This window comes from Ceratotherium simum, chromosome 30 (genome assembly GCF_057802395.1).
Source record: "Ceratotherium simum simum isolate JZ-2026a chromosome 30, ASM5780239v1, whole genome shotgun sequence".
In the NCBI taxonomy this organism is placed as follows: Eukaryota; Metazoa; Chordata; class Mammalia; order Perissodactyla; family Rhinocerotidae; genus Ceratotherium; species Ceratotherium simum.
The window spans coordinates 18,751,584-18,779,121 of NC_141929.1; the positions used below are offsets into that span (position 1 = coordinate 18,751,584).

The window sequence follows — 27,538 nt, forward strand, 5'->3', positions numbered from 1 at the left end:
CCGGGCCGCAGAAGTGGAGTGCACCAAACTTAACCACTACGCCACTAGGCTGGCCCCCATTAAACATTTTAAAACATCACTCCTGAATATTCTTAAGCAGTGGCCATTTACCACAGAACATTCTTTCTCCTTAGTGAGGTTCCAGAATCTGTCCTTTTGGCCAAGTCTTTCATCATAACTTGCTTTCCCTGAAGGAGAAAAGGGAAGAGCTGTGTGGCATAGAGGTTAAGTGCTCAGGCTAACCTGAGTTTAAATCCCAGCTCTGCTACCTCCTAGCTGCATAACCCTGGGCCGGTCACCTTACCTCTCTGAGACTCAGTTTACACTGCAAAATAGAGACAACACAGTCAGTTCCTCTAGAATGCTTGTATCGAAAATGCAAATTTGTTCCAACATGAATGATTTATTAGGGAACAAGTACAGCATAACTCAAATTTCAAGTTTGCTCATGTGTGTGATTCTGTCTGCGAGAAACAATGGGTGAATACAGAAAAGTACTCAGCTGAAGTGTAGGAATGCACAAAACACACACATCTTCCAGCTACCCAGTCCACAGCATGTTATGCACCACACCCATTACAGCTCGTATTACAACTTTCCATCTGACTTCAAATTATCTTCCTTCCACAATAACTCACAAGATGCAACCCTACCGAGACCTACTTCCACAAGCAAACTTCTTTTTTTTAACGTATTGCAACGAATTTTTTGAGTGCTGTGCCCAGAGCCATTTCCCTGTAAGCCCTGTGGTTTTTACTGGGCAGTTTGCATAGAGTGGTGGTTTTTAGGAAGGCTTATGTCATGCTACAGCAGAACTGACTGTCGTTTCCACCCCACGGAGCATGCTGAGGAATATACAAGCTCTATGCAGGGAGAGGTTGTCCAGTGCTGGGTGCACTGTAAGTACACGATAACTGCTGGCTGTTATGGGTCTCTCACTCTGAATGCAGACAGAGCTTGGTGCATAAAAGATGCTTAGTGAACACTTACTGAACTTTCCCTGAAAGGTCTACAGCTTATTAATCTTAGTGGGCTAATTAAAGAGACTTATCCTTCTCTCCCAAGAGGTTGGGAGGGGCACACTTATCAAAACTGTAAATTAGAGATGAGGCTGGAAAGGGCTAATGGAGCCCCGCCTTTCCATGCCTGGCACAAGGAAGACAAGAGTCATGAAAGACAGGGACTCTGTCTGCAAGGAGTCAAGGATATAAAGTATTAGCCATCACCGGGCAATATAGGGTCAGTATTGAGACAAATAGCCTAGACTCCGAGTTCTACTATAATTCAGGGCCACAGGATAGTGTCAGGTGGGTAAGAGTCCAGGTGAGAGGTTGATGAACCCGAGTTCAAATCTCGGCTCCCGCACCTACCAACCACGCCACCTCGGCACATAACTTCACCCTCTCCTGCCTTGCTTTCCTTACCTATAGAACAGAGATCATGGTAGTCCCTATTTCCTGAGGGGGTGGGATAATTCGACAAAGTAACCCATGTAAAGCTCTTGGGACAGTATCAGACACAGAAGAAAAGTTTGTCGAGGGGCCGGCCCGGTGGCACAAGAGGTTAAGTGCACACGCTCCGATGCAGCGGCCTGGGGTTCCCTGGTTTGGATCCCGGGCGCGCAGCAACGCACCGCTTGGCGAGCCATGTGGCGGCATCCCATATAAAGTGGTGGAAGATGGGCATGGATGTTAGCCCAGGGCTGGTCTTCCTCAGCAAAAAAATAAAGGAGGATTGGCAGATGTTAGCACAGGGCTGATCTCTTCGGAAAAAAAAAAAAAGAAAAGTTTGTTGATATTAGCTGCTACTCTGGAGCTAGAAAAAATCAGATGTTCCAGAAACAGCTGGAGCAGGAACTGTATGAATGGATAGAAGCAAGGAGAGGTCTGACTCAGCTAGAATTGAAAGACAGGATACTGCGGGCAACAACTAATTTCCATCAACCATCCATCCCAAATCCTTTCTGACACAGAGCCCCCACTTAGCTAGCCATGTTCACTGAAGAAATGAGACTTAATGTACTGGTCTCCTGTGCATCATTTCCAAAAGAAAGAGACAGGGCCTCCTCTGGTTGAGGGCAAATGTTCCCTGATTAACCAGAAGGATGAATCAGCCAAATGGACTGGTTTGCATCACTTCATCTGAATGCAAGCTGATGAGACACCAGCCAAACCAGAGACAAGATCTGGTCTCTGCCCACCCCTCCACCTGTCGCCTCGCACCTGTTACCCTGCTGCGTGCGCCAGGCCCTCGCCACATCGGCCTCTTACTCCCCCAGCACACTGCTCTCTTTCCTGTCTCAGGCCCTTGGTCCTTGCTGTTTCCTCTGCTTGGGATTCTCTTCCTATGGTCCTCCTTCCCACCACTACAACCCAGCATACACTTCCCAGAGACAATGTGCCTGACCCCCTTGCCGCCCCAGTTACTCCCTCCCCCATTTCTCTACTTTATTTCCTTCGTAGAATGTGGGACTCCTGAAATCCTATTTATTTACAAGTTAATGTCTCTTTAGACACTGGGACCAAAGTTCCCTGAAGGCGCAGACCTGGTGTTGCCCTCTCTGTGGTACCCCCAGTGCCTGGGACACAGCTGGCTCTAAATAATACCCACCTGAAGGAGGATGTGGAGGTATCCATCCATTCATTAACATTCCTCGAGTGCCTCTCCTAAGTGCGAGCACTGTGCCTGGGGCCGGGAGGCAGAGTGGGACAGAAAAGAGCCCCAAGTCCCTACCTCTGAGGTCCTTCTCATCCCAGGGAAGGATGGAGTCAGAGGGGGCCTAGCTAGGAGTGGTGTCTGTGGGAAGCAGGCCCAAGTCGGGAAGGTGACATTTTTAGGATGGGAGGCAGAGCTCCCCGGAGCACACACATCTGGTGGTGGCAGCAAGGCTCTCAGGCTGGCAGGTAGGACACTTGACCATCTAGGCCAGAGAAAGGGCAGGACCACATGGACCCAAGAGCCCTTCTAACTCTGAAACTATGCCTCTCAGGCAAAGGTGAAGAAAATTTAATAGTGGCCAAGACAGGACATGGAACTGACTAGGAGGAAAGGTCTCCAAGATGGACTATTACCTGAAAAAAGCCAGGTGCCCAGGCCTCCTCACAGTAATCAGGAAGTAGCCAACAAATGTTAAGTAGGTGCAGCATGGCAAGATCACGGTTTGAACTATACACACATACATCTCTATCTACAAAACATTTACATGGGCTTTCATTAGTGGTTATTAATATAGAGCCTATCCGTAATAAATACAGAAATAAGAGCGATAGCTATTATGCAGTAACTCATTTCAATATCTGAGGACCTACTATGTGTGGGGTAGCATGCAGAGCCCTAGACGTAGAGCAATGGATAAAAGAGACCAGTCCCACCCTCAAGCGGCTCACATTCTAAGAGAGGGAGCAAGTAAATAATGTACAATATTAAGTTGAATAGTAACAAAGACTATGAAAAAAAAACACAAGGTACGGGTGTGACACTACTATACAAGATAGATCTGATGAGGGTGTGACAGGGTACTGGTGTGACACTGTTATACAAAACAGTTCTGATGAGAGTGAAATTGGGGCAGCGACTTGAAGGAAGTAAAGGAAGAGAGTCATGAAGATACCTGGGGGAAGGGTATTCCAGGTTCAGGAACAGCAGGCACAATGGCCCTGAGGCAGCAGAGTGCTGGGGAATAATAAGCATCAGTAAAATCTCCATCATTATGTATAATTGCTATAATATGCATTTATATTATATTGCAACATACAAGATATAGTAATAGAGACCTTACTTCTAGGAGGATATACACTAAAATGTCTCCTGTGGTGACATCTAGGCAGTAACATCATGCACAATTTATATCTTTTTTTCCCTTCTTAGTTACCTACATTTTCTAATGTTTTCCCCACAATATGTGTTAGTTGTATAATAAAGACAAGTACAAATGGGAAGTCTGAGGTATAAGAGGTGTTGCCAGAATTGCAAGAGGGTGAGAGCTCTCTGGAGCAGCTGGGTTCCCCACTAAGGTACTGATTTATGCTTAACACACAGAAACCTAATCCCGCAACTGATCTTATTTCCCTCTTTGTTTGACTGGTAGGAAGCCCAGAGTCAAATTTGTGGTCTGCTTTTAGCTGGGATCCAGGCTTTGTGGCAAGCAAGCCTCCTCCTGTCCTCAGGTTTTATACTTCTTTTTCCTTTGCCTGTTTCCCTATCCAAGATACAGATATTATGCATCTAGGGACCCCATGCCTTCAAATTCTTCATTGGAATGAGGCGGGAATGAACAAAGGTAAGAAAGAGACCAATAGAGACAAGTAGTTCTTCAAGAAGTCTTGAAAAAGGAATGTTTGGGGAAGTCTTGGCACCATGGGAAAGAGCATCGCCCGCTCTGGGGGATACTAACTTTCCCATTATTGGAACATCATTGGCTGAAATGGAGTAAGGATGATCCAGTGCATCAGGTTCTATCGTGAAGAGGATACAATGGCATTAAGACCGTCTAAGCAGATCTCCATGTCACGGTGGACCCAAAGCTAAATGAACCTCTCCGGGCCTCATTTCCCATCCCAAAATGGAGTCTAGAACCTACCGTTGCCACAGAGTGATTGGGAGAATTATGTTACTATGCAAATGCTTAGTGCAATGCCCAGCATATAGTAAGAGCTATAACTGTGTTAATAACAGCGATTATATTTTGTAATTATCAGTAATAGTAAAAACTGCTTCTGATTCCTGACACTCTAGATTGTTCATCTTGTTTAATCTCCCCAATAACCTTATGAAAGAGGTAATACTAATCCCATTTTGCAGAGGAAGTTTACAGGAAGACAGGATGACCTCGAAAGAAATCCTGTTACAATTGTCCCAGTACTGATCCCCTGAGTGCCTGAACAGCATAAGTCAGTGATCTCAAGGAAGGAACTGTGTATCCCAACAGTTAGGTGCAAATTGTGAATCCTCACCCCACCAGTAAATAGTCAAGGGAACCACCCGGAGCCTCAGTCTCCTCACCTACAAAATGAGAATAACTATAATAGGGTTGGTAGGAAAAGTAAATGAGCTCATATATGTAAAACCAAGTGCATATCAATAACTGAAAGGTTCAATGGCCTTTAATTATTTGACACTTACATTGAGGAAGATTAGCTGAGAATAGGCACAAGATATAAGGAGAAACCAGATCCAATTGCAACAGGGAACTTTCCCATGAGAGAAAAACAAATCTTTACTTTTTGATGTTTTTTTTGGAGGAAGATTGGCCCTATGCTAACATCTGTTGCCAATCTTCCTCTTTTTCTTTTTTTCTCCCCAAAGCCCCAGTACATAGCCGTGTATCATAGTTGTAGAGTTGTAGCTCTTCTATATGGGATGCCTCTTCAGCATGGCCCGATGAGCAACGAGCAGGTCTGTGCCCAGGATTCGAACTGGCAAACCCAACCACTATGCCACGGGGCCAGCCTCACAGATTTTTTTTTTCTTTGTTTTTTTGTGAGGATAATCAGCCCTGTGCTAACATTTGCCAATCCTCCTCTTTTTTCGCTGAGGAAGACTGGCCCTGGGCTAACATCCATGCCCATCTTCCTCTACTTTATACGGGATGCCGCCACACCATGGCCTGCCAAGCGGTGCTTTGGTGCACACCCGGGATCCTCACCAGCGAACCCCAGGCTGCCGCAGTGGAGCACGCGCACTTAACCACTTGCGCCACCAGCCCAGCCCCCCCACAGATCTTTAATAAGTGTTAAATACCTGAAAGTCATGATATGTCCAGAAATATGACATGTCCAGAAATACCATTTTTTTTTTGCTGAGGAAGATCCACTATTGCTCTGAGTTAACATCTGTGCCAATCTTCCTCTACCTTGTGTGTGGGTTGCCACCACAGCATGGCTGAGGAGTGGTGTAGGTCCGCGCCTGGGATCTGAACCCACGAACCCTGGGCTGCCGAAGCAGAGCGTGCTGAACTTAACCACTACGCCACCAGGCTGGCCTCAATACTTTATTTTTTTTAAAAAAGGAGATAAATCCCCTGTGTTGGGGCAAACCTGTTTAATAACAAGCAAAGACAACCCAAGGAGTCCTCAGGTTCATGATTAATTACCCTCTCTATAGTTTTGGGAGTGCGTTTAGTATCAAATTTCTGAAATGCCTTACATATTCACTGGATCTGTTATCAAACTCCACATGGATTAATCATAAACCAAACCCTACCCCACTCCCCCAAAAAATAGAAAAGCAGCTTCATTCCCTGTCCACAGTAAGGAAAGTACCTAAGATTCTTACTTGGCCCAACCTAGACTGAAACCACAGCTGCCTTATCTTTATGCTGGATGTGTTTTCTGTTCGGGGCTTGAGTTTCATGCTGGCTTCTCCAGGACAGCAGCAGGGCTTGGCAACGCATTTCCATATTGGGCTAGGCAACTCATAAATGAGAGAATTGTGCTTGCAGACCCATAAATGATAACTCGGTCCAAAACCAAGTAAGTTAACTTGTCAAAAATCTTCCACTCGTCTGAATTATCCAGGCTGCGCCCCTCACTCTAGCAGCCTGGATGGATGAAGGTCTTGGATACAGTGGTCTTGATCTATCTAAACTACACTATCTAAATGGAAGAATGAATGATGGGTGGATGGCAGGATGGATGGATGGATAAATAGAGGGAAGGAAGGAAAAAAAGACAGACAAAAGAATGAGCCCCTTGGCCATCCAAGCTCTCCTCTCCAAATACACTGGAATTCTTCCTCCACCAGTTTTTGCTGTGTCACACATCTTGCACACTTTGCTCATATTTGCTTCTCCAAGAACACAGGTGGAGGGGCCAGCCCGGTGGCATAGTGGTTAAGTGCGCACGTTCCACTTTAGCGGCTCCAGGGTTTACAGGTTCGAATCCTGGGCACGGACCAACACATCGCTTGTCAAACCATGCAGTGGCAGTGTCCCACATAAAGTAGAGGAAGATGGGTATGGATGTTAGTCCAGGGCCAATCTTCCTTAGCAAAAAAGAGGAAGATTGGCAAAGGATACTAGCTCAGGGCTGGTCTTCCAAAACAAACAAACAAACAAAACACACAGGGGGAGTTTCCAGCCCTCAACTTAATTTCCCTTCATCTGCCTTGATGGACCCTGGGGTTGGTTCCAGATCAGGCTGTTTCTTCTGCACACAGCCCTAGCCTTGAAGGCCTTTTTTTGGGGGACTTGAATGCCTCGGAGTCTGATTAAAGTTGTGGACCCTCTAAAGCAAAAAACACTCTCACACCCACATACTCGACTACAACTTTGGATGAATTCATAGATTCCCCTCCCTCAGGCAACCAAAAATCATCTAGGGAGTGTGTTTAACAAGAATCCCTGCGCCAGCCCCAGTGGGCTAGTGGTTAAGTTGGGCGCACTCTGCTTTGGTGGCCCGGGTTCGGTTCCCGCGTGCAGTCCTACACCACTCCTCAGTGGCCATGCTGTGGTTGCAACCCACATGCAAAATGGAGGAAGATTGGCACAGATGTTAGCTCAAGGCGAATCTTCCTCAGTTAAAAAAAATGTATATATATATATACATATATATATACGTATATATGTGTATATACATATATATATATGTATATATATGTGTATATATATATATACGTATATATATATATATATATACACACATATATATATATTCCCCAGTTCCCCTCAGACTTCTTGACCGGGAATCTCTGGAGGGGAGGCCTGTCAAAGTCTGTACTTTTAAGTTTTCCTGGTAAGCAGGACGCAAGCCCAGGTTTGTGGGGAACTCATGCTGTGGTCCAGCTTTTCTTTGAAATGCAATCCTGGGACCTCCAGGTCAAGCACAAAATGGGCTTATTTGAAAACGCAGATTCCTGGACCCCACCCAGATTTATAAACTGGAATCTCAGAGGAGGTAGGGCCCAGCAGTCTGCATTTTTAATTAGTTATGCCAGGTTTTGAAGCCTGTTAAAGACTGGGAACTGTTCCCCAGAACTACAGGGTTAAAACGTTAGATGAGCTGAAGGCCTCTAAACAATTGCTAATTAACTAATCAGCATTTCAAATGGCAGAGTGTTCAAGGGGTCCACATTCCAGAGAGTTTGGAGGGGAGCATGTGACTACCTCCCCACCCCTGGCCCCGAGCCGGGGACTATTTACTTCCCTCCTCCACTTCCAGGTCCCACAACCCTCCTCCAGGTCCCTCTCCACTCCACTGCGTTTTCCTCATCCTCTCAGCCACTTCCTCAACTGCCTGGGCACCCTCCACAATGCCAGTTATTCCCCTTTCTAAACCTCAGTCTCTTATCTGTACAATGGGAACGTGCCTAGGAGACAGAGGATTGTAGCAATAAGGGGACTACTGAATAAGGTGCAACCCCCACCCCGAGACTCCTATCCCACACACCCTGCTTTACTGCTATGTACCAACCACCTTCAAACATTCTCCTTATTCTGTTTGTCGTTCCTCCTGTTTCAGAATGCAAATTCCACATAGGGGGTGGTGATTTTCACCTGTAGTCTTCATTTCCCAAGGCCCCCCGAATGCCTGGCTCAGGGCAGGCTCAGTAGGCTGAAGAGTCAATTGAAGTTTTGGGCTCAGTGCCTGGCTGATGCTAAGCACTCAAAAAAGTAGTAGCTATCACTATAACTTCCCTTCAACGTAAAAAGCAGAGGAATTGAACGCTTTAAATTAAGCTGCCTTTTACAAGTGATTTATCTTTAGGAAGCAAATAGCCATGGGAGGGAGAGGGGGATAAAACTTTTTAAAGCTCTCAGCAAGAAGAGCAAAATCTGATTGAAAAAAATAAGAGATCTAGGAATGGCTTCCTCTTCTACATTATAATGCACTGCCCCTAAAGTCCCCAACAGATGGAGATGTCACCCCCATCCCCCGGCACCCAGCCAGGTGGGGAGAGAGGAGAACTCACAGGAGATCCCAACCTGAGAGGAGTTGGGGGATGGGGATGTCTTGACCCAAGCCTTGGGGGCAGAAGATTAGGAAAGGCTTCCTGGAGGAAGCATCAACTGAGCTGGCTTTCAGAAATGAGTTAGCCAGGTAGGGAGCACAGGCAAGTGTGCTAGTGGAGTGGACAGAGTCCAAGCTGCTAACCACTGGCCTAACCCTCCCCACGGAAGAGCCCCTCATCAAACTACCTAATGAGTATTCCGCTGCCTGGAATGGGGAGGGGAGGAGGTGTGGCAAGGAGGAGACAGAACTGGCAGGAGGCAGTGGGTGGATCTGGACTGAAGGGGAGAGAGGAGCCAGGAGTTAAAGACAAAGTCCTTACAAACCCCTCTGAGCTGGGCCATCCCCCCTGCCTTTCTCCTATCACCCCAGGTACCTTAATCACTCGCACCCATGCACACCGGCCTTCTTGCTCTTCCGATCCACCTTGGGCCTCTGCCCTGCTGACCCTGGGTCTAGAACACCCTTCCCCCAGGGCCCTCCTTCAGTGAGGCCTCTCAGACCACCCCACTGCTTCCTAACAATTCTTCACTTAGATTCATTTTTCCTAAACATTTCTCACCACCCAACGCCCTAAATGTTTTACATATTTATTATGTTTATTGCCTGTTCCCACCAACACACTAGAACACAAACTCCACACAGGAGGAGATATGTATGTGTCCCCTTCTCTGCTGTAACCCTAGTCTTAGAACAGTGCTTGGCACATAAAAGCCCTCAATCATTATTTATTGAATGAATGAATGAACAAATGATTGACAAAGGGATGGATAGAAAAGGGGGTGCCACTTGCTGAGATGGGCACCTGGAAGCAAGGTTGGGGATGGGAGGAGTGGATTTTGGATAAGCATCTGGGGAGGCTGTGGGACAGCCAGGTGGGGCAGTCCCGGGTCTGATGCACCAGGCCAGATGGCACTGGCTTCTCTGAGGGCCGCGTGGATGGTGTGGCTCATTTCCCGTTCTCTGTGGGGCACTCCAGATTGCCCCAGCAGAGCCTGTGCCTGACTTGGTCCACTGGCCCCACGGCAGGGAGAGGGAGGAGAACCTGCCACTCCTGTTCTCCTCGGGTTCTCCCAGCTTGCCTGGGTCTCTGCCCCCAGGGCCCCACCCAGCCAGCCAGCGGCAGCCACATTACTGTCCTTCTATGGTTATGTGAGGCCCTGCCAGCCAGAAGAGCCAAGGGGGAGTTGCCTCACAGCCTGCCACGCTCCTAGTATCACGCCAGAGCCAGAAGCTCAGTTTCACCTCAGCTCCCTGAGTCGCATCCAAACACCCCCTGTGTCATATTCCTGGCCCCCAGAACCAGCATGGGAGGTCCCTCCCCACCTGCCTTGGCTAATGGCATACCCCTCTCAGCCAACAACAGACACCATCGCCTCCTCCCCTTCCTGCTCACATACCACCCAACACCCCAGGCCTGGCTCTCCCCAGCCCCCTGCAGAAGCTTCGCCAGCGGCTCCAGCCCACACAGGTCTTACCCCACCTGGATTCTGAATGCACCCATTGTCTCAACTTGGCATCTCAGTGTTTTCCGACGCTCTTGGACCAATCTCCAAACCCCTCGGGACAGGAGAAACCTCTCTACTGACATAGAGCACACAGTAGGCACTCAAACACTGTACTGAGGGGAACTTGGTTGGCTTCCGTGACATTAAAAACACCTTCCTTAGGTTAGAGAGAAGGAAATAAGGGGGAAAAGTTCCACAGACTGACGTGCAAAAATTTCCAGGGTGTATTACAAAGGAGGAGCAAGAGATGGTTACATTTTACAGAACAATTCACATTTCCATTTATGGAATACTCCGATTTAAAAAAACCCACAAAAATGGGCACACATGTTCTGTAAATGCTTAGAAAAATGTCTGGGAGGATACACTCCAAATGGTTAACGTCCACTCGAGAAGGGGAGGGTGTTTGAATTCTCTATTACAGATCATTACTCAAGTGTTCCTTGTAGAACGTGTTTAAGCTTTATAATGGAGAATTTCAAACATACCCAAAAGTAGAGAAAATAGTAACATGAGCCCCACACACCCAGCACGTGGCACCAACAACGCTCAGTTCCTGGCGGTCTTCTTTCATCTGTACCCCCATCTCCTTACCCATCCCAGACACCCACCTTTCCTTCCGTAAATACGTCAGTGTGAAGCTCTAATGGGTCAAGACCACCCATTTTTTTTTTAACATAACCCCAATCCATTACTACTATTACGAAATTTTTAAAAAAATGAAATACTTTAGCTCACATCCTGCTTGGTAGGTAGGTCAAGCAAGCTGCTGCATTCACACAGTTAACTGCTTTACCCGCCCCTCCCAACCCCTACAAAGTGATTAGGAAGAAACTTTAAGCAGCAGTTCAGAAAAGAAAAAAATAATAATAATTAAAAAGAGCTTACGAACCTCTGAAATGGCTGCTTGCAAACTTTAGTCTCTTGACACGGTTGACCACTCAGATTTAAAATGGAGCCCCAGGGTAACCCCCCTTTTATTCTGGGTTTTCAAATGGACAGGCAGGATCCTGAAGCTTCATTTACCCAAAGGTCTGAAATTGGTAAAGACTTTGGGAGCTGCAGAGTGGACCTTGGGGCTCCTTTCTAGGCCAAAATGAAGAATCTAGAATGCAGATATCTCAGAAATGGAGCTGCCGAGCACAGGGAGGGATAAAAGCAGGCCAGGCTGGGAAACATGACCTGTCCATCCCACTGTCACCAGCTACATGACCCTGAGTTGGTCAATAACCTCCAGCGGTTTCTGTTTTATTATCTGAAAATGGCACTGTCAACGTACCTACCTCAAAGATTGGTACCGGGATTAAAAAATGAGATCCTACACAAACGCTTGAATACTGAATCAATAAACAGTGCAATGAACATTATGGCTCTTGTTTAACAACAATACGAATATTATTCTTCTAATTCTGACACCTACCAGCTGTGTGACTCTGGCCCAGTCACCTAATCTCACTCGATTGGCCAATTTACGTATAAACTAAGAAACTAGATGGCTCTCTCGGGCCGGCCCCGTGGCTTAGCGGTTGGGTGCGCGCGCTCTGCTGCTGGCGGCCCGGGTTTGGATCCCGGGCGTGCACTGGCGCACCGCTTCTCCGGCCATGCTGAGGCCGCGTCCCACATACAGCAACTAGAAGGATGTGCAGCTATGACATACAACTATCTACTGGGGCTTTGGAAGGAAATAAAATAAATAAATAAATTCTAAAAAAAAAAAAAAAGGAACTTCAAACCAATCTCGAAAGTCTTCCCTAGTCCCTCCTGCTGCAATTTCTGCCCCACTTCCCTTTATTCCACTCTCCGTGGGGCCACAAGGAGTACACCCTCTCCAAGTATTTAAAAGCAGAAATTAATTTGTTCTCAGCTTTCTCAAAAGGCCAGCAGCAAAGGCCAAGGTAGTCAGTCATCCATAAAACTCCCCGCCCAGGGAGGCTTAAGGATCCTGGCGCAGGGGGAAAGAGTGGTATTACTCAACTATTGATGGGCAGAGTGGGAGGCTGGGCAGAGATCCCTGCAAGAGCAGACTCAACGGATTTGGTGAGAGAAGGTGCCCACGGCTCCATCCAATGCTGACCCTGTCTCATGCATCACCAGAGAACCCTGAAAACCCAGCACCTCTCCAATGCCCAGAACTGCTGTAGGTGGAATCCGTCCCCTGCCATCGGTAACCATCCCAGAGGCCACAGAGACCTCCACATCTGCAGTCCCTCCTGCTCACAGCATCTAGAATGCTCTTGATTTGCTTGTAACAGTGCAAGACCAGAAAACAGCCAGTATCCATCAACAGGGAACCAATTACACAATAGAATACTACATAACAGCTAAACATAATGAAGACACTCTCCAAGATATATCCAGTAAAGAAAACAAGAACAGTGGGTATAATATGCTATCTTTTGTGTTAGAAGTGGGGAGAGGCAATAAGAATCAACATACTAATTCAAGAAACACTGGAAAAATATATAAAATAATAACAATGGTTATGAAAGGGATCCGAGCAGTTGGAAGTCACAGAAAAGCACAAGTCAGGTACAGGCACACAGGTGGTGGCATAAGCTTTGGGGTTACCAGACAGGAGTTCAAATCCCTGCCTGCGATTGCCTAGCTTTGTGGCACTGGGCAAGTCACTAGCTCTCTGAGCCTCAGTTTCCTCCTCTATAAATGGAGATAATACTAGAATCAAGTTCACAGGATGGTTGAACCCAATAGATGTGACTGTCAATTAGCATAGAGTAGCTTCATGATGGTGCGCCTGGTGGGCAGCGCTTGACACATGGACCAACAATTTGCACTTGAATGGGTGTTGGATAAAAGGAGTGTCTTAGATTTGGGGAGGTCAAGGAGCAAAGAGACAAGAAGATGTAGCCCTCCTTCATCCTTAATTTTTCTCTCTGGCTCCTTCGGTCTTTAGCATTTATACATTTTTTTCGCCCCCTGCCACAAGTCTACAGCAGAAATGTCTAGTAATAAAAACCCAATACTTAAGAGTGTCTGCAATGTCCAGGACTGAAAGCACTTATGTGAGTTATATGCTGACTCACTGAATCCTCGTCGCAACCCTATGAGCGAAGAACTATGATTTTATCCCCTTTTTACAGATGAGGGGACTGTGGCACAGAAAGGTTAAGGAACTTGCACAAGGTCACACGGCAAGTAGAGTGGAGTCAGGATTTGAACCCATGCAATCCTGCTTCCCATACTGCCCTCCCCAACTCATCTTCACTCTCGGAGGGAGGCTCGTTCCTTCATTTCACAGGTTAAAAGAGACATAAATGCTGAAGATTAAAGTCACAACCTTGACGTCAAATCTCTGTTGAAACCGGGAGTAAAACCTCACACCCAGTAAGTGATATACAGTTTCCAGGACTGAACAGCCTCCCAGGTATTCAATTCCCAAAGTCTTAAGTATTCTCATGCTGCAGGTGAGAGGATTAGCAGAAAGGAGAAGGAAAGAAAAGAGAAAATTAAATTCCACCTAAATTCCAAAGTCCAAAGATAAATCAGCACAATTTACATGGAAGTTTCAAAAATGAAAGACTCTAATGACAAGCTCTGAAACATGCATCTGCAAGGCACAGATGAGCATTTCTTTATAAATGCGGACTTGAGAAGGCAAAAGGTACAGGAAGTACACCCACAAATTCTAATTTCTCCAAAGTTTAGTCATGATTACAAGCCCAGGAGCGTTGGGATGGTAATGAAATCGACCTGTGAACTTCACCAAACAGCTGTTGAACCCAGTCACTTCTGTAAAGCCCCAGGCTTCTTGCTAAGAGTGAAGGGATCTAGGGCCAGTATCTCCTGGGATTAATGAGTAAGAGTGGGCTCCTAAAGTTCCTGCTACTCTGAAAGGGTGATGTCACAGGGCTGATTCAACCTCTGATACCGATAGCCTCACCAGGAGAGGCCTCTCAATGGAGGTGATTCAGGGCTCTGCCCCACCTGTCAATAAATGCCCAAGTTATTGTCCCACAGCTGACTCAAGGGGTGACGTTTTCCGTAGGAAAACCACAACTTTTCCCACAAACAAGTTGGTCATCTTGTTCCCTTTTCAAACACTCCCACACTATTCTGATGAAGAATTTGTGGGGGAGGAAGTCTGCAGTCTTTGAAAATCCTCACACCGAATCCAGGCTTCATTCTAACTAGCAGGTCCTGAGTCACCAGTGTACATGTATCCCCCTCCACTAAAATAAAGCCTGCCCAAGAAGTCACAATGCCTATTTCAGACAATCTCATCCCTCTGCCATGAGGAGGTTAAGAAAACTAGACTTGGAGCCATATTCCTCTTGGGCAACATGCCAAGGGGTGGAAGTGGCTTGGAAAGAGCACTAGGTCCTGGTTTGAATTTGATACCCTTTAAAGGAGATGTGGTGACAATTAGCTCGCAGGATTATTTCTCTAGAAAAACTCTTGCCCATAGTGTAGTCTTTAGATGGCACCAATATGTACTTAAAGAATGTGGGAAGTCCAGCTCCCTCAAGACATAGTCCAATTCTAACACGATCTGAGCACCTCACTTCCTCAGGTCTTTACACAAATTTCATTCTTCTCAGTGATGACTTCCCCCAAATCCTTCCACCAACACCCATGGCTCCTATCACCTTTCCTGCTGTATTTTCTTTTCCTTCCATAGATCGTCATCTACCTTCGTCCTCCCATCATCTCCAATTAGAAGAGAAGTCCGGGGCTGGCCCGGTGGCGCAAGTGGTTAAGTGCGCGTGCTCCACTGCGGCGGCCTGGGGTTCACCGGTTCGGATCCCGGGCGCACACCGACGCACCGCTCGTCAAGCCATGCTGTGGCGGCGTCCCATATAAAGTGGAGGAATATAGGCACAGATGTTAGCCCAGGGCCAGTCTTCCTCAGCAAAAAGAGGAGGATTGGCAGATGTTAGCTCAGGGCGATCTTCCTCACAAAAAAAAAAAAAAAAAGATAAGTCATGAGGGCTGGGATTTTTGTCTTTGTCCCCTGCTATGTCCACAATGCCTAGCACAGTGTAGCGTTGGCAGGTGCTCAACACAACTTTGTTCAGTGAACAGACAAATGAATGCCTCCATCATCCAGAGGGGCTTCTTTCCCTCTGAGGCCTTCAGAGCAGAAATTATCCATCCCCTTCACCTGGCTGCTCACAGACCATCTGTTAGTTGGCTTTTCCTGCTGTAAAGAGCACAGGCTTCAGAGTGCAACAGCCACTGAACACGCAGCAGGGCTCTCCCACTTCCTGTCTGCGTGACCTGCAGTATCTTAGCCTCTCAGTCAACAGTCACTTCACACACAGAATAAGTCTAGTCGATACAATGGAGCTCATGATAAGAACAGAGGATGAAACAACAAATCATTTTTTTTTTAGTAAGTATGTCTCAAATATTGCACAGAACAGACTGATGCTAAAATTAGTCATTGTTTACCTGAAATTCAAACATAACTGGGCGTCCTGCATTTTTTATTTGCTAAATCTGGCAACTCTGCCCATTAGGCATTACCTTCCTGAAGGCAGGGTAGTGTTTCTTACATAAAGATTTATAAGATATCGCCCTGTAATACTCTCTCAATTAATATTTACTGATCAGATGGATTGTGGAGCTGTGAGATTTTTATCTTGGCCACGCGCGGATTGAGTTAACCTTAAATTATTGTCTTTGAGTTTTCTGCATCTCTCAACAAGCTCCTTCCATGGTCCTGTGCATTGCCAAGAACTGGAAGAAGGGACACCGGGTCTTGAACAATTAATGGGCCTGAAGGATGCTGCAGATACCCAGGAAGGAGGTGTTGGGTGTATCTGGGAGACTTGCTCGAGGAAAGTGTTACCCAGACAATAGGAAACCGAACAGATGGCCCTGGCGGGCTCGGATCTCTGTTTAGATTTGATCTGGTGCTTCCTTACACCAAGAAGTGTGGGGCAGAAATGGCTCACCCGACCTTTAGACTCTGTTTTGTGACAAGACAATTAGGTAAGGTTACACCAGAGGTGTGCAGGGCTCCGAGAAACTGGGGAGTGCCAAGCAGACACACATGCCCTGAGAACATCCCCTCCTCCTGTGCCCTTTCTGTGGCTCAGTGAGAAAGTTCCCTCTTTTCTTTAAAACAAAAAGCACAGTTATACCCAAAACTAATACAATGTTATATCTCAATTTAAAAAAAGCAGTGGAATAGCTTCTAAAAGCAAGAGATACACATAGACCTATATATACACTCTGAAACCTCACTCATTCATTCATTCATTCATTCATTCAACAAATACTTATTGAGTACCTGTTATGAGCCAGGCACTGTTCTAGATGCAATATAGCCTGTGAACTAAAAAGGACAAAAATTCCTGGCCTCCTGGAGCTTATGTTCTAGTGGGAGGACACAGACAATAGGCAGGAGGAATAAGTGAACTACATAGCATGTTAGATGGTGAAAAGTGCTATAGAGGAAAATAAAGCAAAGAAGGGGGCCGGGGGTGCTGGGGGATGGGGTTACTATCTCAAATAGGGGGTTCAAGAAAGGCCTCACTGAGAGGGTGACATTTGAGCAAAGACTTGAGGACATAAAGGAGTGAGCTGTGCAGATATCAGGGAAAAGTATTATAGACAGAGGTAATAGCCAGTGCAAAGGGCCTGGGGCAGAAGTGTGCCTGATGTGTTCTAGGTACAGTCAGGAAGCAATGAGGACAAGAGATAAGGGGGGGAGGTTTGAGGGGGCAGGTCATGGAAGGCTTGTAAGTCATAGAAAGGCCTTTGGCTTTTATTCTGCATGAAATGGGGAACGCCTGGTGGATTTTGAGTAGGAGTGATATTTTCTGAGTTAAATTTATTTATTTATTTATTTATTTTTATTTATTTATTTTTCCCCCAAAGTCCCAGTAGATAGTTGTATGCCATAATTGCACATCCTTCTAGTTGCTGTATGTGGGAGGCGGCCTCAGCATGGCCAGAGAAGCGGTGCGTCGGTGCGTGCCCGGGATCCGGGCCCGGGCCGCCAGCAGCGGAGCGCCCGCACTTAACCGCTAAGCCACGGGGCGGGCCCATGAGTTAAATTTAAAAAACCATCACTCTGACTGTTGTCGGGTGGAGAAAAGACTGTGTTGGGGGAGGGGCAGAGGAAGCAGGGAGACAGAAAGGAGGCTGTTGAAACAATCTAGGTGGAGACACTCTAAAACTTCTTTTGGGAAAACTCTTCTGGGAACAGAGGAGGTGTACCAGTGCGTTTGAATGCCAAACCACAGAAACAGGTGCTCTTCTTAGCCTTCAACTTGTCCAGGTATCATAAATCTGAAAGGCTTTCGGCTTGTTACAAGCTCTCCTAATTACAAAGCCCACTAATTATTATCTAGGCCTTGGCCAATTATCCCACGGGGTCCTGTGCTGGCCACCATTTATGATTTTGCTCATGGGGAACAGGTTCAGCCCTTCCCAGCAGGCCCCATTAGGTCCCAGCAGTACCGTCTGAGTGCACAGGGATCGGGCACATTCTCCCTCTTTCTGGGAAGAGATCCGCACCCAGACCTTCACCTGGCTCCCGCACCCTGAATAAGTCGCAGCCGGAACGTGCGTGTGTTTAGGATGATTTCTCTCCCAACTCCCAATCCTGAATTCCAATCTAATTGCATTTTCAGTGACCCAGAAAGCTGAAAAGACAGACGGAAAGGAAAAGATTAGTGTTGTTCTTCTAGCATTTATTTGGAAGCAAAGGTCAAAAGGGAAAGAGGCAGAAAATTGCTCGGTGGCCGAAAGACAAAAGAGGTCCTTCAAAGGCAAAAGAGGCTGAATTCCAGCATCACAATTAAAATTAGAGAGATGCAAAATTCACCTTAGAAAGGGGAATTAAGTTTTACTGGAGATGCATTTTGGCAACAAGGCAGTAGAGGGGCATGGATAAAAGCACAGATTCCAGAAAATACAAGTCCAGGATTGTAGCCCCAGCTCTGCCACTACCTGGCTGAGTGACCCCGCGCAAGTTGTCCAACCTCTCTCAGCCTCTTCTAGAGTCGGGGATAATGGCAGTTCCTGCCTTGGGTCACTGTGAAGCTGTTGAATCTCTTGAGGCCCTTTGCAGGGCCCACTCCTAACGCTGGGTAGAAAACACATATTTGTTTCTAATATTTGTTCTATTTTTGTTGTTTTTTTTGTTTTTTTGCGTGGAGGAAGATCAGCCCTGAGCTAACATCTGCCAATCCTCCTCTTTTTGCTGAGGAAGACTGGCCCTGGGCTAACGTCCATGCCCATCTTCCTCCACTTTATATGGGACGCTGCCACAGCATGGCTTGACAAGTGGTGCGTCAGTGCGCGCGCGCCCGGGATCCAAACCAGCGAACCCCGGGCCACCAGTGGATCGCACACACTTACCCACTTGCGCCACCGGGCCTGTTCTCATCTATTTTTATTTGTCGGCCACTTCCAAATAAATACTCTCAGCATAGCCCTTCCATCATTTTATCCTCCAGTTTGTGGGGTCCCTGAAAAATCTCTGCATCTATTGACACAAGATTAAGGAAAAAAAGACCACTGTCCTCTAGAAATTCGTACTTAAACTGGTGCCTATCATTCTTGCAAGCTCCAGACATGAAATTCCCAAATGCCTCTTTGATAATGCCACCTCTGCGTCCTTCAGACACTCCAACTCAACACTTTCCTAACTAAGAACTCATTTTCCTTCCCCAGCTCGCTCCTCTTTCTCCTGTATTCCCAGCAAAGGACACCGTCTCATTTACCAAGGCCCAGCAGGTAAAATTGACCACTCCTCGCATCCTCTGAACATTTGCCCACCCCAGCAACATTCTCAGAGTATACTGGAATTACCAACTTGGGGGTCTCTCTCAGAGATTTTCTGGAATCTCCCTGAGGGCCCTGTGTACTGAGTTAAGTCAGTAACCCCTAGCACTGGGTGTTCAGCAGGGAGAGGTTTGTGCACTGGCTACTGCTCTGGGTCCCCCAGTCCCACCCCATCTGCTCCACTTTGCACCCACAGAGCCCTCCTTCAGCGGCATGGCAGAAGGACCAGCCTTATCCCTCCCTGATCAAGGGTGCCCTTGGATCCCTGACCTCAGGCTGGACAACAGATGTCCACACCCTGGCTGGCACCAGGTATTTACTCATCAAACATTTGTGACCTAGCCGCTGGAGTTGTCCAGAGCAATGAATCAGGTGGCAGCAGACACCTGGGGAGCTTTTAAAAACGCCATGTCCAGAACCCCACCCGCAGAAATTGTAGCTCAGTGAATTTGCAGGAGGGCAAATCTGTGTTTTTGAAGTGCCCTGGGTGATTTGATGCTTAGCCAAGTGGGTGAACCCAGGTCTCGGGCTGGGGCAGAGCATTTTTGGCAAGGGGAAAACAGACAGGTATCCTCAAGCATGTGTATTATGAAATATTTTAGCAGAAGCTGACAAATTCTAGGTCATCCTGACTTCCCCGCCCCCAGTTGCTCCTTGCCCCACTCCTCCCACCCCAATTCTAAACAGTCTTCATGAGCAGGTAGCCAGGCAAATGCACTTCAGCCCAACCCAAGCCGACTGCACAGTGGCAAGCAAGAAAATGGCACAGAACTTCCTCTCCTAGGAAAGGGCACTGTTTGCAGAGCAGTGTTTGCTTTAACACAGAAGCAGGGAGAGTGAGGAAACTGGTTTGGCTGGTTTGCTGGGTGGGAGGGAGCCCAGGGAAACATTTGAACCAAAGGGAAAACACGGGTGAGTCTCAAACAGAAAGCACCCAATACTCCAGGTGCTTTAATATTTAATATTCACTGAGCACTTGACACACCCCATGACTTGGGTGCTGTTATGCCCATTTTACAGAAGGGGAAACTAAGGCTTAGAAAGTCCTTGGCCAATGTCCCTCGGCTGGCAAGGGGCATTAGTTGGATTTCAATCTAGGCAGTCTGACTCAAAAACCTTCCAAAGGTTGGGACGATGCCACCAGGGCCTTGGGGGGAAGTAGAGGATTGGAGGTAGATAAGAGGAAGGAAAAGAGCAGATAGAGTGGAGGCCCAAAGCCCTCCCAACAGTAACAAGCATAAGCTGAGGCATATTAAAGAGAAACTTGAATTAGTGAGGGAGAGAGAGAGGCCACCACAAATTTCTTTTTAATTGACCAAATATGAAAAACACTTAAAAATTACTAACTGCCCTTCCATTTCTGAATTCAAGTTTGAGGTCTCCCTCTCTGACCTCCGCAGCTTTCAGAGGGAAGCACTCAGGACACTGTATCTCCAGGACACACTTAGCTCAGCTCCAAGAGCCACTGACTGGCCTGCAGCCCTCATAAGCATCTTAGGAAGTTCTGACAGACCCAAGTCTTTCCTGCCCAGTTACAATCAACATTGAGGGCTGGCCTCAGGCCAGAGAGCTTGAGAGGAAAAAAATGAGCCAAGGTATGAGTGGTAGTAAATATTCATTCATTCATTCATTTGCTCAAAATAGTATTTGAGTCCCTACTCTGTCCCTAAGAAAAATGAGCCACCATTTAACAACTCTTTCCTGTTTCTTTACATCTCTCTCACTTGCTCTATGTTCAGCCCATGTCTGCTTTATCCATTACTGTAACCCCAGCGTCCAGCCCAGGTGCGAAATAAACGAATATGCACATTGAATTCTCATGACAAACCTCTAAGTATCACTGCCCTCTATTTTACACGTGGGGAAACTGAGGCTCACAGAAGTAAAGTGATTTACCCAAGGCCACATAGCTAGTAGCTGAAATTCACAGCTGGATCTTTCATGTACTTACTCATACTGAGTTCATTCCCCTTCTTGAAAGGCTAAAGCCCTGAAAGGAGATGGGGGTTGAGGCAGAGTGGAAACCCAGAAAGTCTGGATTGTGACAGATGCCTCTCGGGGAGTTTAGGGTATTCGCAGCTTCTGGGCGATGTGAGAGCTGATTGCTTCAGCGTCTGGCTTATCTGGAGCTATGCTTGGAAAGGAAAGCGTAAAGGCTCACCCAATAAAAAGCCTGGGAGAGCAACCCGGGATTTCCATAACCACCTGGCAGAGGAAGGGCAGGTCCCGTGGGCCCCACGGGGAAGGAGTGGCAGTCAACCTCCTTAAATGGCCTTGCAGGGCCCCAGATCTTTCCACCTCCACTGCTCCTGAGACACAAAGGCAAGGGCAGGAGAATGACCCATTAGCATCCTTCCCCAGTGAGCTCTGCTTCAACCCTTGCCACAGCCATGAGTAATGGAGAAGTGACATTTAGGAGATTGAGGGCTGGGGGAGTGGGGATCCGATGATGTAAGGTGATCCCCAAGCAAGCTTCTGTATTTGTTTGTTTAAAGCCCAGTTTAATTGGGGGGCCTGCATACTGTTTCCACCACATTTCAGCAGGTCTTTTAGAAAGAGGGGGAAATGGGTGAGTTAATCCACACAAGTGGGTGTCTGTGAGCTAGGCTGATCCATCAAGCAGCCAGGCCTCAGACCCAAGATATAAGCCTTGTTTGCCCAATGCCAGGTGGTGGAGAAGCAAAGCGAGGAAACCATTGGTTTAAAAGCCTGCCCACCCGGCCCCCTGGCTTAGTGGTTAAGTGTGTGCGCTCCGCTACTGGCGGCCCAGGTTCGGATCCCGGGCGCACACCGAGGCACTGCTTCTCCGGCCGTGCTGAGGCCACGTCCCACATACAGCAACTAGAAGGATGTGCAGCTATGACATACAACTATCTACTGGGGCTTTGGGGGAAAAATAAATAAATAAAAATTAAAAAAAAAAATAAAAGCCTGCCCACTTTTTTTTCCCACCCCTCAATCAACTTAAAGCTGAGCACACTAGGATAATACTGCTGAGATTCCAAACTGCCTAACAGCCTGGGTTTCTCAAACTAGTTTGTGTCAAGAAAGAGGAAAATAATCAGAAACTCTCAAGAACCAGTTTACAGGTTTTTAAAAAACATTCTCCATTCTAGAATCTGGAAAGAAACCAAGGGAGTACATACAAGGCTGTGATTGCAGTCATCCATCTCATGGGGCACAGGAATGGCCCCAGGAAACCACCCCAAGCTCCCCTGAGTTCGGTCAAGCCCTATTTGTGACATTCACTGGTGACAAAAAGTGACAGGTTCCTTGTTTTCAAACTCCCATGCAGCAAATTCTCCCTGGGGCCAACGTTTACACCTGGTGCTAATGTGGCATCCCTCCATTTTCCTGGAATGTCCAGAGGGAGGCCACCTCTCTAAATCCTGGCTGCCTTTTTAATCACAAAGCTGGTTCCCTGAGGTTACATGTGTGATCTTACCAGAAGGGGACTTCTGTCCTGGGGTGATGCCACATTGGACTGGTAGAAGGAGACCCCATGGTCCAAAAAGGCCAAAAAAAGTGAAATGTCAGGAAATCTGTTGAACCGGGATAGGTCCGTGGGCCTAAAGGGAGCTGGAACCAGCCACACAAGCAGCCTTGCGGAGGCCGCCTCTCCCACCAGGACCACCAGTGGCAGGCCCCCTCCACCTCCCACCCAATCTGACCCATCTCCATCACCACCACCTGCTCTGGGGGTCCTGCTCTATCAACACCTCTCCTCTCCCAGGCACACAGGGACCACGACGTCTACTTCACAATGGACACCAATTCCCCAAACGCCCTGTTTTCTTGATTGATTATTGAATTATTGAGAAGCGGAGAGAACAGGAGAAGGACCAGCTGTGGATCCCTGAGCAGATTACTAAATTGCTTTATGCTTCAGTTTCCCCACCCACAAAATAGAAATAATAAGGTTCTTGGGAAGATTAAATGAGGTAAAATACGTGAAACATTTTGCCCCAGAGTCCGGTTAAAAAGCAAATAATAGATGCCACTGCTAATAATAATGATAATATTTATATTATTACTAGCATGTAATAATGTTGTTAGTGGTCAGACATAAGAGCTTGGGGAGAGGAATAAAAACCAGACTAACCCTCCCTTGGCACTACCAAATATCTTGGTGCAGGAAAACAAAATGACCAGCACTTGTGTTGGGACACCTCACACACAGGCACACACTCCCTTTCTAACCCTCACCTGCTCCTCAAGGCTGGGTCAGCTTTGCCTCCTCTCAGAAACCAGTCCTCACTGCCCACTGATACCCATCAAAACATCCCAGGCCACCCACACTCTTGGCACCTAAATGTTCACGTCCCACAGTGCCCTCTAAGTGGGTCCTGGAACACTCCCAGCAACCTGCTGGAATGTGAAATACCAAGAGCTGGGCTGGAGTGCCCCTGTATCTCCTCAGTTCATTCCCAGGTGCCCAGCACAGAGTCAGGCAGAATATCAAGCAGAGAACTTGCCAAGTAATGGCGGACTTACTGCAAAATCAGGCAGACAACACTTCCTACCTGACCCAATAGAAAGCTCTACACAACACAGACGGGCCTCAGAAAAGTAAATATGTTTAATCAATCAAGCTGCAGTTTCTGTTAAGAAAAAATCCCGCCCACTGTTGGAACAACTTCCAAAGTTCAAAAAAGAATTTCAGACAACAGCATGATTGCTGCAGATTTTTCACGTGGCCAAAGACTGGAGGAATAAACTCAGTGAATTCCCTCAGAGGAATTGTGGGTGATTTCTCATTTTAAAAAGGGTTTCTTTTACTGTTATGAAACTTGCACAACCAACTAAAATCAAGAGGGAAGAGAAAGTCGCCTGGTAGGAAATAAGCACCTGGGAATCAGTGAAGCCAGAAGAGAAACTAACTTTCCCTTGCTCTCACTCCTGGGCCACCGAAAAGTGAAACAGAGCAAGCTCTCAAATCCTGATGATCACAGTGATAAGGCCCAGAAGTACGTTGTGTGCGTTTTCATAACCTGAGTCAGAGCTACCAGGCTTTTTTTTTTTTAAACCATTATTCCTTGAGGGAATAGTACCTGTATCAAAATGTTTTCATCTCTATGAGTAATAGCCACAGCCTGGTAACCGAGAGAGGGATCCTCAGTTATCCCAGAGATGGTGCAGAATGGGGCCTGGGAGTCAGATCCTAGTTCAAATTCCTGCTCTGCTGACCCTGGGCAAGTGGACTCCACCCTCTGAGCCTCCATTTGCTCATCCGTAAAACAGGAATTACTGCTCCCTTCTCACACATCAGGTTTTTGCAGTCTGAAATGACAGACTGTCTCTAAAGTGGTCAGGACACTATGAGACACACTGAAGGCCTCTAATAAGTGCTCACCCCCTTATAACATAACCATACGAGGATAGCCCCTCAACCACAGTGCTCAGTCAGGGGAAAAGTTCAGATCCTTACATCTGTGTAAATTTCAAAGGGGTGTCATTTGAGCCAGAGAAGGAGGGCTTGCCCAGTTCAGTCTAGGGCCGTGGGAGCGCAATTTCTTGGACACTTTCCACTCCTACCCCAACCCACCCCGCTCAGCACACCGCCGGCGCGCCCTCACCTCTGCCCAGGACTCGGCCCGTCTCCAAGTGCCGCCGGGGCACCGTGAACGTGTAGCTCTGGGCACCAAAGCCGGGACGGCAGGGCTCCGGCTCCTGGCAGAGCCACGATGAGACCTGGGGTAGGGAAAAGGTATGGAACCGGGGTGAGTTGGGGGGTCCCTTCCTGCCCACATCGAAACCAACAGCGCCGCCCCTCCCTCGCTCCCGGCGTCAGGACTGTGGGAAGGACCCAGCCCCGGGGCAGGCAGCCACGCCAAACTCTTTCATTCCGAAACCTGCGGCCGCCAGGCCCCCAGGCCCTTCCAGGAGAGGGGGCTGCTGGTCACCTTCTCCCGACCTAGCACCTCTCCTGTCTCCTTTACAATTTCACGGAGGCATCTTTACTCTTCCCAACTCCACTTTCCTCATACCGGGAACGTTCTCACTCCTAAGTCTAGTTCCTCATACCGAGGGGCGCTCCAACCCCTTTGGACCCCACTTTCTTACCCCAGGGGCACCCCCATACCTACTTACTACCCTTTCTTTACATGGCAGGTGCCTTTATTATCTATTGGTTCCCTTTCCTTACCTCAGGGATCGAACCCACTACTCCTGGCTCCCCCTTGACTTGCGCCGGGGCTCCCCTTCCATATCCCTACCCCTACCCTGCTCCACAGCCCCCGCTGCCCGCTCCCAGCCATACCGCGGCGAACCGGAGTCCCAGCGCCTGCAGCGAGGCGCGCGCCCCCTCGGTGTCTGCGGGCGGGAGTGGGCAGAGCCGCGCTCGCCCTTCACCTGCTCCCACCCCCATCTCCCGGGAGTCCAGAGCGCGGCGCAGCTTCCAGGCCGTTTAGGCCCTTTGGACCCAAACTTTCTTAGTGGAAGAGGGAACGACGAGAGAGACGAAGGGACGACGAGAGAGGAGGGGAAGGGACGCGGGGCCGGGGCGCGGTTGGTGAGGCTGGAAGGCGTCTCCTGCAGTCCGGGGACCCGACGTACCTGCAGCAGCAGCAACAGTAGGAGCGCAGAGAGGCTGCGGCACGGAGGGCCCATGGTGGGCCGGGCGAGGGTCAGGTCGGCTCTGGCCAGGCTGGGCCGGGCTAGAATCTAGCAGGACTTCCGCGAACTCACAGGTGCTCCGCGACTCCCGACGCCACTGAGCCGGGCAGCGCCGCGGCCGCCAGGTGAGCCTCGAAGGCCCCGCCCCCAGCCCCGCTGATTGGCTGAAGGTGCACCTGCCGGCTGCAGCCAATAAACGGCCATGGCCTCAGCTTCCTCGACAGAGGGCGGACGGCCCGCCCACGATCCGCCCCCCTGCCTCGCGCCGACCCGGTGACTCGCTGGCCGGTGGTTGGCAGGGTCGAGGTAGGGTGTAGGGGCTCCCCGATTGCGATTACCACCAGGTTCGAATCCCAGCCCCGCGGTGGTTCACTAACACCCGGGGTCCGAAAGGACTTCCGCTTAATCGAGTTCTGTCTCTTTAACTGCAGGTCTCCATCGGTTAGTGAGTTTGCAAATCAGATCACTGGGTAGGACCCACCTTTTGAAGCCTCAGTTTCTCCACCTTCCAAATGAGAATAATAATCACAAACGCCTCCCTCTGTTGTTGTGAGGTTGCCACACAATTAATAAGACCAGTGTTTCCTGCAATATAAAAGCTCTGTATGGATGTGAGGGATAAAAATAGTAACAATAGGTGCTGGGGCATTGAAAGTTACAGTGCCAGGCTCTGTGCTAAGCATTTGACATTGACCATCTCAGTTAAACTCATCTCCAAACAACCCAAGGGCTTTGTTATTATTCCCTTTTGTTAGGCAACTAAGGCATAAAGAATTTGAGGCCTGGGAGTCGGCCCCGTGGCTTAGCGGTTAAGTGCGCGCGCTCCACTACTGGCGACCCCGGTTCGGATCCCAGGTGCGCACCGACGCACCGCTTCTCTGGCCATGCTGAGGCCACGTCCCACATACAGCAACTAGAAGGATGTGCAACTATGACATACAACTATCTACTGGGGCTTTGGGGAGAAAAAGGGAAAAAAAGGAGGAGGATGATCTTCCTCAGGAAAAAAAAAAAAAAGAATTTGAGGCCAGTAGGAGGTGGAGGGAGGACTGGAACTCATCTCCCTCTGATTCCAGAGCCCTTTGTTCTATTAGCTTCACCTCATGCGGCCTCAGATAGTCTTCCAGCTGGAGGTGCAGTTTTCAATCTGTTCTTTAATGAAGATCTGGAAGAGACGCTTTCGAGATCACCCAAACCTGTTCTTTGCAAATAACTCTTTCAATGTCACATGGAAGTCAACCTCAAAGCCAAGACTAGAACCTGAGATTCCTGATCCCCAGACTGGGGCTCCTAACACCACACCACAGCCACCACCACCCTCTCTAGAGAATTCTGTCCCCAGTAAAATAATTTTAGGATCAAAAAAGGAATAGACATGCAAATGTTAGGTTAGACAGCTTCCCTGTCTGACTGCCAGGGGCCAGCCCCTTCTTTGTGGTTGGCTACCCTGATAAGGACACCATCTTTCCCTTCCCCCTTCAAGCGTGATCAGAACTACAAAACAGTGTGTGGAGTCAGCTGCTCACTAGCTGTGTGACCTTGGGCTAGTCAGTGTTCTTACCTGTATAAATGGGTTGATAGGAGCTAATGCAAGAAAATCACTAAACAGAGTAGTTGACGCCTACTAGCAACTGCTCAGTAAATGTTGTGGAGGTTGTTCTTTGGAAAGAACCACTGCCTTTCCTCCTTCCTCATGGGGAAGGCCATGTTTAG

The 27,538-nt window shown here is 48.1% G+C and overlaps 1 protein-coding gene across 1 annotated transcript in view; it reads right to left on the reverse strand.

Annotated features, from left to right (window-relative positions):
* Positions 1–25,932, reverse strand: part of CDH1 (cadherin 1) — a 74,766-nt gene extending 48,834 nt beyond the window's left edge. The window contains exons 1-2 of the mRNA XM_087420034.1: positions 25,766–25,932; positions 24,787–24,901 (exon numbers count right to left, since the gene is read on the reverse strand). Coding sequence (XP_087276160.1) covers positions 24,787–24,901; positions 25,766–25,819 — 169 coding nt within the window. The 5' untranslated portion in view covers positions 25,820–25,932. The remainder of the gene's footprint in view (positions 1–24,786; positions 24,902–25,765) is intronic.
* Between the last annotated feature and the right edge of the window lie 1,606 nt (positions 25,933–27,538).